The 10,595-nt window shown below is 45.5% G+C and overlaps 1 protein-coding gene across 7 annotated transcripts in view; it reads left to right on the forward strand.

Moving 5' to 3' along the window:
* Lrrfip2 (LRR binding FLII interacting protein 2) overlaps positions 1 to 10,595 on the forward strand; it is a 104,846-nt gene that overhangs the window by 90,000 nt on the left and 4,251 nt on the right. For 5 of the 7 annotated variants that reach the window (XM_026779008.1, XM_026779004.1, XM_026779005.1 and 2 more), the window contains 4 exons: positions 2,916 to 3,017; positions 3,263 to 3,395; positions 5,665 to 5,714; positions 9,231 to 9,351. In XM_026779008.1, the coding sequence (XP_026634809.1) occupies positions 2,916 to 3,017; positions 3,263 to 3,395; positions 5,665 to 5,714; positions 9,231 to 9,351 (406 nt within the window). The remainder of the gene's footprint in view (positions 1 to 2,915; positions 3,018 to 3,262; positions 3,396 to 5,664; positions 5,715 to 9,230; positions 9,352 to 10,595) is intronic. The other 2 variants (XM_005348012.2, XM_013346608.2) reach the window with 1 other exon arrangement.

Consider the following 10,595-nt stretch of genomic DNA (forward strand, 5'->3'; position numbering starts at 1 on the left):
GAGAGAGAGGAGAGAGTGAGTTCAGGATGACCCTCCCATTTCCTCCTGAGTTCTGGGGTTCCAAGCATTCCTCACCCACACTCAGCAAATGTCCTTACATTTTGAAGCTAAATGGACATGTGTTTCCCATGTCTCTCTTTATGAACACCTGGATGCAGGTATCCACCCCTGCCTGTTGTGAGCAGGGCTGCTGTGGATGTGCTGAGTAGCTATCTCAATGCTGCTCTGACTGAAGGTATCGGGTGTCCAACCAAAAGTGGAATTGCTAAGTTATTTAGTAACTTGGGTGATTTTGAGGACTAGCCCGTTGTGTATCCATAGCAACACTGCCCTTACACATTCCCGTCAGCAATGAGCAAAGGATGGAATTTCTCCACTTCCTCACCAACACCGTTACTTCTCCTAGCTGGCGTTCTCGTGAACAGAACCCTGGAGCTCACACCTGATAGGCACATGCATCTCTGGATTGGATTGTTTTGTTTTGTTTTGAGACAGAGTGTGTGTAGAGCAGGCTGAATCCAGCATCCCCAGCTTCCCATTTACTTCTGAAGGGGTTGCTTCCTGCACCTAATTCGTCACTCAGCTCCAGCTTCATTTTCAAGAATAAAATCTAATAACTTAAGAAACAAGCCCCAGGCTGAAACTGAGTTTCTTCACTTTCCCTTGGTGACGTCAGTTCCCTTATCGCTGGCTTCTTGCAGTTCTCTAGGTATTCAGCATAGAGCAGGCAGTGGGCAGAAAAGGGGCTGGGCTCTGGCAGCTCAGCCTCAGTGAATCCCATTCTCAGTAGCTGCAGTTATTTCACCCGTGGCCTAGCATTCCAGCCTCTGCTCTTTAAATTCTGCCTCAGAGGCGATTGCTGCCTGCGGCACAGGGCGGTGGTCATGCGGTCAGGCTATAGAGGACTTCAGAACTAGAACAAATGTGTTTGACCCAATTATAAAGTATTTCAGTAGCTTTCAAGCTTTGTGGTGAAATATACAGGATATATTTTATTTTTATATCTGTAATTATGAAATTTTAAGATCTAATAGTAAAACAAGAATCCAGTACTCTATAATTGTAGAAGGAGGAACAAAAGCCATGTACTGGTGTTTGCTAGAATTTTTAACTTGAGATTGGTCTATTCCTGAGGGGTCTTTTGTATTCAGTGGTATTATTGACACAGTATATTATAAAAGTGATCACCTCCTCAGCTTAATGTCGTGATTACAGCACAACTGCATGCCATGCTTCTGTAACATGCATCTCACCTGTGCCCATAACACACATCTAACCTACATGGTTCAAGTGACATAGGGAATGTTCTTGTGCTTGTTCTAATGTTGCATCACTTGTTAAGTTGGTTAACACTAGCCACAGATATTAAAAGCTTCAGGATCTGGACTCTCAAGTCACTTTTTAGGTACTTGGAGATACATTCGATATATGAATTTTCATCACTTACGAAAAGGAAGTTAGGTTTAAACATTGCATTGTAAAAAATGAGCAGAGGGCTTGCCTAAGGAATATGTTCCCAGCATTATGTGGGATGACCATGAAGGATCAGAATGCAGGCTGTATGCAAGGGCTTTAGAGCCAGAGTGAAGCGAACTCATCTTCTCCCTTGGTACTTACTGTAACTTTAGAAGGGGAGCTAGGAAGAGCATCACAGGGTGGAAGGGTGCCTCGCCACCACATCAGTGTGTGCTGTTGCAGTCAGTTCTTACTTGTTCCCAATTTTGTCACAGAGTAGGATTATAATGGTTTTTATAAAAGTTAGTCAGTGCCAGACATGTTGACACATGCCTGTAATCCCACTGTAGGTGGACACTGCAGGACCAGGAGTTCAAAGTCAACCTTAACTACATAGCAAGTTGAGGCCAGCCTAGGCAATATGAGACCCTCTGTTCAGCAACATGGATAACCACTAAACACTTTTCTAGCCATTAGTTACTATTTCTTGACCTGGTGATGAAAAAGTTACAACTTATTGGGCTAATGCTGGAGGAAACATTAAATGCAGGAGAAAAAATAACGGAAGGGTTCTGGTAAAACCAGCACTGCCACCAGGTTACTGTGCACCTGCTTTCAACATCTTGGTGTTTGAGCGTGATTTCAGATTCACCATTGGTGACCAAAATAGGTCCGTCCTCTGCCTGTGCTGCTTTCCTGAAGGCTCTGATGCAGGAAATAAGGAGACTCTGAGCAATGCCCACATGCCTTTCCCAGACCCTCAGGGTAACTTGCCAGTGGTGAGCAGTGCTCCAGGCCCAGTGTGCCTCCTGAGTGGGAGGTTTCCTGTTGTCAGATGGGTGGATTCTCGTGGGTTAAGTCCCCAAAGCTAGATTTGAACCCCTAACCCGTTACCAGCTTGGCTAGTGTTCCTTCTGTGTTTATTTGGCTTTCTCATTTTATCAATATTAACTAATTTTTATCAGAAAACAAATTAACATAGCAAGTTGTGGAGAATCCCTTTGGAGATGAGCTGACTTGGGTCAGTTGGTAGCAGAGAACCTTGTCAACACTGGAGAACAACCAAACAGCCAGTATTTAAATAACTTATCCAGACTTTCTCTTCTTCCCAAACTGTCTTTATTTTTTAAAATCAAGCATATTCTTAACTACTTTGTTAAAGATGAAACAGATGTGTTGGGTTATTTTGTTGTTCACCAAATGAAAATGAACTGAGGAAGACAGGCAGGAACTTTTTGTCTGTAAAAATGTTCTTCATGTGATGAGCAGGTCTGGCCAAGTTCATGCATGAGCTCTTCTTCTGTTTAAACCCACGTGCAGCTGTGCAGTCTTCTCCCCCTGCCTGGCCGCGGTTTCCACACTCTGACTCTGCATGTAGGCCTCACCTGCCATTGGATTAGTCACCTTTCTCTTGCTCTTTTTCTGTGCTGTTCTTGCCCTGCTACCCTGCCTAAAACCAGGCCCTAGAGAAACAGAAAGAGTACATTACCTGCCTCAGGAGTGAGCGAGATGTGCTCAGAGAGGAGCTGCCTGACCTGCAGGAGACAGTGCCAACAGCAGAGGTATGTCAGCCTGGGCCTTCTTCCCCTGCTCTGCCTTCTTTCTCTCCTGACCATAAACAACAGCCTTGATATGCTGGCGGATTGAGCTGTTTCCTCCACAGAGGTATATCATAAAGCTAATTCTAACTAGTTTCTACACATGGCAAACAAACATTGTCAACAAACATTGTCGCAGAGATGCCTCAACAGAACTTAGAGTTTCTGTGTGGGTTACTGCTTGTAACTAAGTTTTTTCTTTTCCACAGAAACATGGCTTAGTTATAATCCCAGACAGCACTCCCAATGGTGATGTCAATCATGAACCTGTGGTTGGAGCCATTACTGCTGTGTCTCAGGAAGCTGCTCAGGTCTTGGAGTCAGCAGGAGAAGGGCCACTAGGTGAGAGACTGCTTGCTGTTTAGTTTTGGACTAATGTTGGGCTTCTAGCCGAGGATGGGGGTGGGGAGCAGTATATGGGCTATTCGGACAAGAATCTTGATCTTGGGAACAGAAATGGAGTCACCCTGTGGGTTAGCACTGGTGGAAGCACTGCAGGTGTACATACACATCGCCTTCCACTTACAACAGACTTGGTCCACAGTCCAGCATGCCCATCCCAGGGGAGCTCAGGCCTGGTGGGGACTTGCTAGCCTGTGGTTAGCTTCTTCCTGGCCCACCTGGATTTAGATCCTGTTTATCCCAGGGCTCTTTGCTACCTCTTCCTTTCTTTCTTTCTTTCTTTCTTTCTTTCTTTCTTTCTTTCTTTCTTTCTTTCTTTCTTTCTTTCTTTCTCTTTCTTGATTTATTTATTATGCATATAGTATTCTGCCTGAATGTCTGCCTGCACATCAGAAGAGGGCATCAGATCTCATTACAGATGGTTGTGAGCCACCATGTGGTTGCTGGGAGTTGAAATCAGGACCTTTGGAAGAACAGGCAGTGCTCTTAACCTCGGAGCCATCCCTCCAGCGGCAAGAAATGGATGATAAAGAAGGCACATACTGAAGTGTGACTTCCAGGGCAGGGCTCCCAGACCTGTTAAAAGTGACCCTTAGAGAACCTAACAACAAACTCCAGAAAGCCACAAAGGGGCCCAGCCATTACCCCTGTTCTGATTCTGCGGTGTGAGAGCTCATGGCGGGTGAGACACAGCCATGCAGACAGAACGTAAATGGGAGGTTTTATTGAGAATAAGGGAATGGAAAAGCGGGGAGGGAAGGGAATACACCTGCTTCTGGGAAGACCAGCAGAAGAGAAGAGAGAGACAGATAGAGAGGAGGGGAGGGAAGGGAAGACACCTGCCTCTGGAAGACCAGCAGAAGTGAAGAGAGAGACAGATAGAGAGGAGGGGAGGGGAGGAAGGAAGAAAAAGAAAAGAAGTAGGCAGAGTTTCACCTTTTAAAGGGACAGAGTGCTGCCTGCCCTGAATAAGGCCTGACCCTCTGCCGGATCCTCGAGGGATGGGCCTGGGTGTGCCTGGATGCTAACAGCCCCACAACAAATTTTGTGCTAGGGGAAGAAAAAAATAGCACAGATAGCTATTGTGCCATCTGTTTACATTAATTTTTAATTTTATTTTTTTCTCTTTGATGTGTGTGTGTGTGTGTGGTTAAGGGAGTATGAGGCATTATAAGAACAGCAGAGGCTAAAATATTTTAAAGTTAGTAGGCAGGTTGTCTCATGTAGAATTCTAGAAACACAATTAATTGTTGAGCACTTTGATAGAGGACCAGGTGAACAAGAGGATCAGGTGAGCTAGAGGGGAGATCTTGTAGGCATGCTTACCTTTGATGTTCGACATGATGTTATTTACAAACCCCACACTCAAAAACCATACAATTGAGTTACAAAAAAAAAAAGAAAACAAAAATCTTTTAAGTAAGTTTACCATTTTGTTGGTTCCCATCCATAACTGTTCATAGCCTGACAGTGTATAGAACTGAAGATAGCAATGGGAAGCTCTGGGGTTCCTCTACCTTTTGGGGGGCTAAGGGAACTGAAACTGACATGGCTGACCCTCATTTATTATGGAGTCATTGGCCAACTGTGAGCTGCTGCTTTGGCTGGACTTGTGGTATCTCCTCAGCCTAGGCAGCCTGTTCCCACGTAAGCAGCAGCAGCCCTGTGTCTCTGCCCCAGGCTGGAGTCCAGGTTCCCTATTCCTGGCTTACTTGTGTTCATCACTAAGTTAGCCACAGGCTTGAACAATAGTTTAAACCCACACCAGGTTTTCTGATCCACTTGGCTCTCAGTTTACTGCTAGTCTTAGGGCGCCCCACTCATCTGCCCCCACATGACGTCAGCCTCCACAGCCCACTGCTACCAGCATGTGCAGCGCGGTCCCAACCCCGCCCCCCCCCATATTCTGCCCTCCAAGGCTGAGAGCCTCTGAAGATAACTGGAAGAGCTTAGACATTTTTTTGCAACAACAGCAAAATGGTTCCTCTGGACCCCACTTTGTTTCTAGGCAGAAAGTCACTACTCTGGGAGCAGATGCTGTATTTGGTGTCACAACTGTCATGGACTGGAAGTATAGTTAGGAGGATAAAGGATTCCTTTGATTGCAATTAAAGCCTTTGCCTCTTTTCATGTTCACAATGTAAACAATGTAATTTAGGAGATGTTGGCTATTTGTGAGTCCAGTTTACAGCTTCCCCCCTTGTTCCAGATGTGAGGCTACGGAAACTTGCTGGCGAAAAGGAGGAGCTCCTGTCACAGGTAAGCTGTCTGCTCATCCGAAACCACTGATTCATCTAAGATAGGCAGTAAAATGCTCATAAATGAATGTTCATTAGAAATTCAAAAAATTGCTGGGTGTGGTGGCACACGCCTTTAATCCCAGCACTCAGGAGACAGGAAGCAGATGGATCTCTGTGAGTTTGAAGCTAGCCTAGTCTATATAGTGAGTTCCAGGACAGCCTGAGCAATATAAGATTTGAAGAAAAAAAAAAAAGAAATATATTTCTTAACTTTAGTACTGAAGGGACATTTAAAGGAAGAAAATCTAACTCATATTGTCTTTAAAAATGTAGAGGATGCACACAAAGCTTGCTGCTCAGCCCTTCCACTCTGACCCTGACCATCTTCCCGTAGTGTGAACCACGCTGACTTGATGCTGCTGTTCTATTGGCTTCCTCTGTGAAAGACAGACCTCTGCCGCACATGCGCTTACTTCCTGTTCCTGTAGCCTCTTCATGGCCAGTCTGTTTCAGTCTGCAGGACCCTACAGGGAGCCATCCTGTCTTCTGGTGGCTTTTCTTTTTATTCCATATGCCTGGTTTTCTTGTGTTTATCATAAAGTTAGTCCCTGTTTTAAGCCCACTCAGGGTTTTCTGTCCTATTTTTTCTAGTATCTTGAAATCTCACAGTGATGTATTCAAAAATGTTCAAGCATCAGTGCAGCCCATGTCAATTCTAGGAACTTCTAATCCTTAGTTTGGAAAACCTTGAATGGTTGTTACTCACTCTTTCCCTTACTCCTGTTCAGTCAGTAAGCAAATGGCAAATGATATTCCGCTGTTTAATACATTACTCATGGCATGAAGGAAATTTGGATGAATAATTAGATTGTTGTGGGTTTATTTGAAAAATCCATCCTTGTACGTCTTAGTAGAGAGAAATCAGGCAATAGAATTAAGCTGTGTTGTATGTGAAGTTTCTGTGAACACACTTATCATGTTTCTCTAGCGACATTTAGCTGTGTGGTACAGGCATGTAGTCAAGACGGACATAGCCAGGACAAGGAATGTAGTGGGCAGGTAAGACCATGGTGCTTAGAAAAAGGGATGTGGTGGGCATGAAAGACCATGGTGAGCTGGGCGGTGGTGGCACACACCTTTAACCCCAGCACTCTCTCTGAGTTCAAGGCCAGCCAGGTCTACAGAGCAAGTGCCAGTGTAATGATCTGTTCTGTCTCTTTAAGAGACAAGCCACACCCATGCCTCCCCCACTGAAGCAGGCAGATCTTCCTTCCTGCTTGCAACCTGAGTCCCTTCCTTTTCTGTCTCCCTCTTGAAGAGGCAGCTTCCCTCTCTCCTCTCCTCTCCTCTCCTCTCCTCTCCTCTCTCCTCTTCTCTCCTCTCCTTTTCCCTTCCCCTTCATAACCCACTAAATAAATATCCAGCCTCACTCTGCGTGGCATGCCTATCCATGTCTCTGTCTCTCACCTCCCGCTGCTTGCTGCTTGTCTCGTGGCATGCCCATCTGTCTGTCTCTCCTTGTGGGCCTGCTGCAGCCACTCAGGGAACTGCACTGTCCCTGCCTGGGACTGGCTGATCTCAGGACCTGCTGCCCACTGCTGCCACTCTGAAACCTGCAGTGTTTCTGCCGCTGTAGCTGCTCATTTTTGGGCCTCCATAGTGTGCCACCACTCCCTGGCCTCTGTTGGCTTAGCTTTGCACTCTGATCCCCAGGCAAGCTTTATTTATTAAAATACAAATAAAATACCACTACAGGGTACAGAGAGAATGAACGGAGTGCTCAGCAGTCATGGATACTGTATGTGAAGCTAAATAATCTAGGGAGTATGGCCATCTAATGTTGAAATATGTTATTATATGTTAAATGAAGGCCAAGAGCAAAAAGAGGTAGACGGCAGGATCCTTGAAGGGGAGGTGCTCCAGAAACTGGGGTGCATTGTGGGAGCATGTCCTACTCTAGACGTGTACTAAAATGGCCGAGATAGGGGTTAGTTTGGGGAGTGCAAGTCAGGAGCTAACACGACAGAGGCACAGTACACTAGAGAGTATGTGAGGTAGTTAGAGATGAGCCTCAGCAGGTGAGAATGGGGACTTCTAGGGAGTATGAGCATAGGATAGATCAGCAACAGCAAGGAAAGTCGGAGAGCACTGTTCCATTTCTTGGCTGAGGTAGGAGCCTGGGAAGACAAAAGCAGCAGTGTGCTTCCTGCAGGGAGCAGCAGTGTGCAGTGGGGCTGCAGGAACTGCAGGCTCTGTGAGAGTCCTGAGGTTAAAAAGTGTACCTAGATAAAGTTGCTGCAGGAGCATCAGCTGATGGCAGGCTGATGCTTCCAGAGGCACTGGGGAAGTTTGTGTGTATGGAGGGTAAAGTTAGGCATGGTGCAGTACCTTTGGGGAAGAGTGCTAAAGAAGAGGGATGCCCCTTTTGGGGTGTGATAGGAATGATGGGATGATAACCAAATTCTCCCAAGACAAACCCATGTGTGCAGAAGGCAGAGGTGCTTGGGAAGTGTGCATTCACTGAGTCTGAAATCAGCCTTGCCCGGCCCACTAGACGTTGGCAAAGCTAGTGCTCAGCTTCTTTCTAGTCCCTGGCAGCAGAGCTAAGGGCACTGGGAGAGCCAGCCACTTGTGCTTCCAATTAATTTGAATAGTAAGAGTTCTCTAAGTATTCAACTTATCTCTAAAAAACTAGACAAAAATCCTATCTACCCATGAAAAATATGTATTGTTGTACAGATATACACAAGTAATGAAGAGTAGAAGTCTGTATTGGGATACCTGGCTTCTGAGGCTCATTCCTTTCTGTTTATATCAGTTTCTATTGAGTGCCTAGAGCCATTTTTCTCATAGAAAATAAAACTGTTTGATTTGTATGACTTGCTAATAATAATACGGACCTGCTTTTTGTGTGTTATGGCCACTGGACCAGTTACCTCCATTACTTAAAGAGAATTGGTGTTGGGAACTGGTCAAAGTTGCTACAGCACTTTCTGCGCAAACGTGTCCTAAATGTGAATTCCCAGTAGTAGGCACTGCAGGAAGTCTGTAATCCCAGCATTGGAAAGGTAGACTAGGAGGAGGTTCACTGGAGCTTACTGGTCAGCCATGCAGGCCAAACTTAATCAATTTGGCTTCAGACTTGGTGAGATCCATATCTCAAAAATAACGTGAAGAACAACTGAGGAAAGGATCTGATGTAGACCCCTGACCTCCATATATTCATGGACACATAAAAGTTAAAGACACTTATCCTCCATCCAGGCCTGGTGACACAGGTCCTGCAATCACAACTACTTGGGAGGCTGAGGAAGGAGACTCACAAGCTCAAGGTCTGTCTGGGCTAGAGTGAGTGCAAGGCCAGCCTGGGCAGCTTAGTGAGGACCTATTTCAAAGTAAAGAGAGGGATATGGCTAAACTCTGTGCTAGTGTTTGCTTAGCATGCTGGAGTCCTTGGGCTTCACCCCGGTATCATCAAAGAAAGAGACAGAGATTGAGACAGACACTGACCTCACTGTGACTTCTTCCATTCCAGGTTAGAAGACTGAAGCTGCAGATAGAGGAAGAACGGCAGAAGTCTTCAAGGAATGACGGCACATCTGGGGACCTGGCGGGGCTGCAGAATGGCTCAGATTTGCAGTTCATCGAGATGCAGAGTAGGTACCAGAGTACAGGACAGTCTGAACTGGTATGTAGCATGTATTCCTGGAGTAAGTTGGATGTGGGCTATTGGAGTCCAGGAAGAGTGGTCCTGGCCACTTCGGAGCTAAACAGGGATCTACTCACCTGTGAGTCCCAGGGATGGGATGGGCCAGTCACTGCCTGCATATGATGCTTGAGCTCCTATGTGAACCCCTCTTCCATTTAAGCTTTTCTTTGAAATTCATTTTGGAAAATTGAAGATTTGAGGCCAGCTCATTAATATTGAGTTTCTGAAATTTCCTAGTTTTTAACAAAGATTCACCTTTATATGAAATTGAAACCTAGGCTACAAAATAGTCTGTTTACACAAATTATGTTTCCTTTACCTTTCTACTCTTCATCCCGTGTTGTTGGTTTGTTTGAGACAGGGTGTTTCTACGTAGTCCTGGCTGGCCTGAACTCACTTTGTAGACCAGGCTTGCCTAGAACTCACAGAGATCCACATGCCTCTGCCTCTCAAGTGCTGGGATTAAAGGTGTGTGCCACCATGCTTGGCTATGTGCTGTATTCACCCTAAATCCCACAGTACAGTTGTCCTAAAATCTATTCGTATTACACTTTCCCTGTTGGTAGTGATGTGTAACTTATAATAAGGAGCTTTTATTTTAGTTTGTAATTTGTAGGGGCTTTACTGGTAATGCACTTTAAAATCTTGGCTATTTGTGATCTTTTCATATTGACAATTGGGCTTAGGGTGAATGGAGGGACTTGGGGGTTGAAGCTTATTGGTAACAACTTGTGTGGACCTCAGGTCCCCCATATTCCTTGATGAATAGTTTGTTCTAGAACATCTTGTTGGTGTGGTGGGACAGAGAGGTGACAGAATGTGGGGAGGCTAGTTAGTATGGTGAACTTGACCAATGTAGCGTTGCCAGGAGTCCCAGAGGGCACAAGTAGGTTTTGAAAGATTGCAAAGGCAGCGAATTTGAAAGGAGCCAAGTTGAGAGGGAACAGGCTAACTTTTTGTGACTTCTTCCTAGAACCTAGCCTCTAATGATTTGTAGCTATACCCATAACATCACCGTGCAATTGAAAAGCATTTGTCTAGCTAGGCGGTGGTGGCACATGCCTTTAATCCCAGCACTCGGGAGGCAGACGCAGGCGGATCTCTGTGAATTCGAGACTAGCCTGGTCTACAAGAGCTAGTTCCAGGACAGGCTCCAAAACCACAGAGAAACCCTGTCTCGAAAAACCAAAA

Source organism: Microtus ochrogaster, chromosome 5 (assembly GCF_000317375.1).
Source record: "Microtus ochrogaster isolate Prairie Vole_2 chromosome 5, MicOch1.0, whole genome shotgun sequence".
In the NCBI taxonomy this organism is placed as follows: domain Eukaryota; kingdom Metazoa; phylum Chordata; class Mammalia; order Rodentia; family Cricetidae; genus Microtus; species Microtus ochrogaster.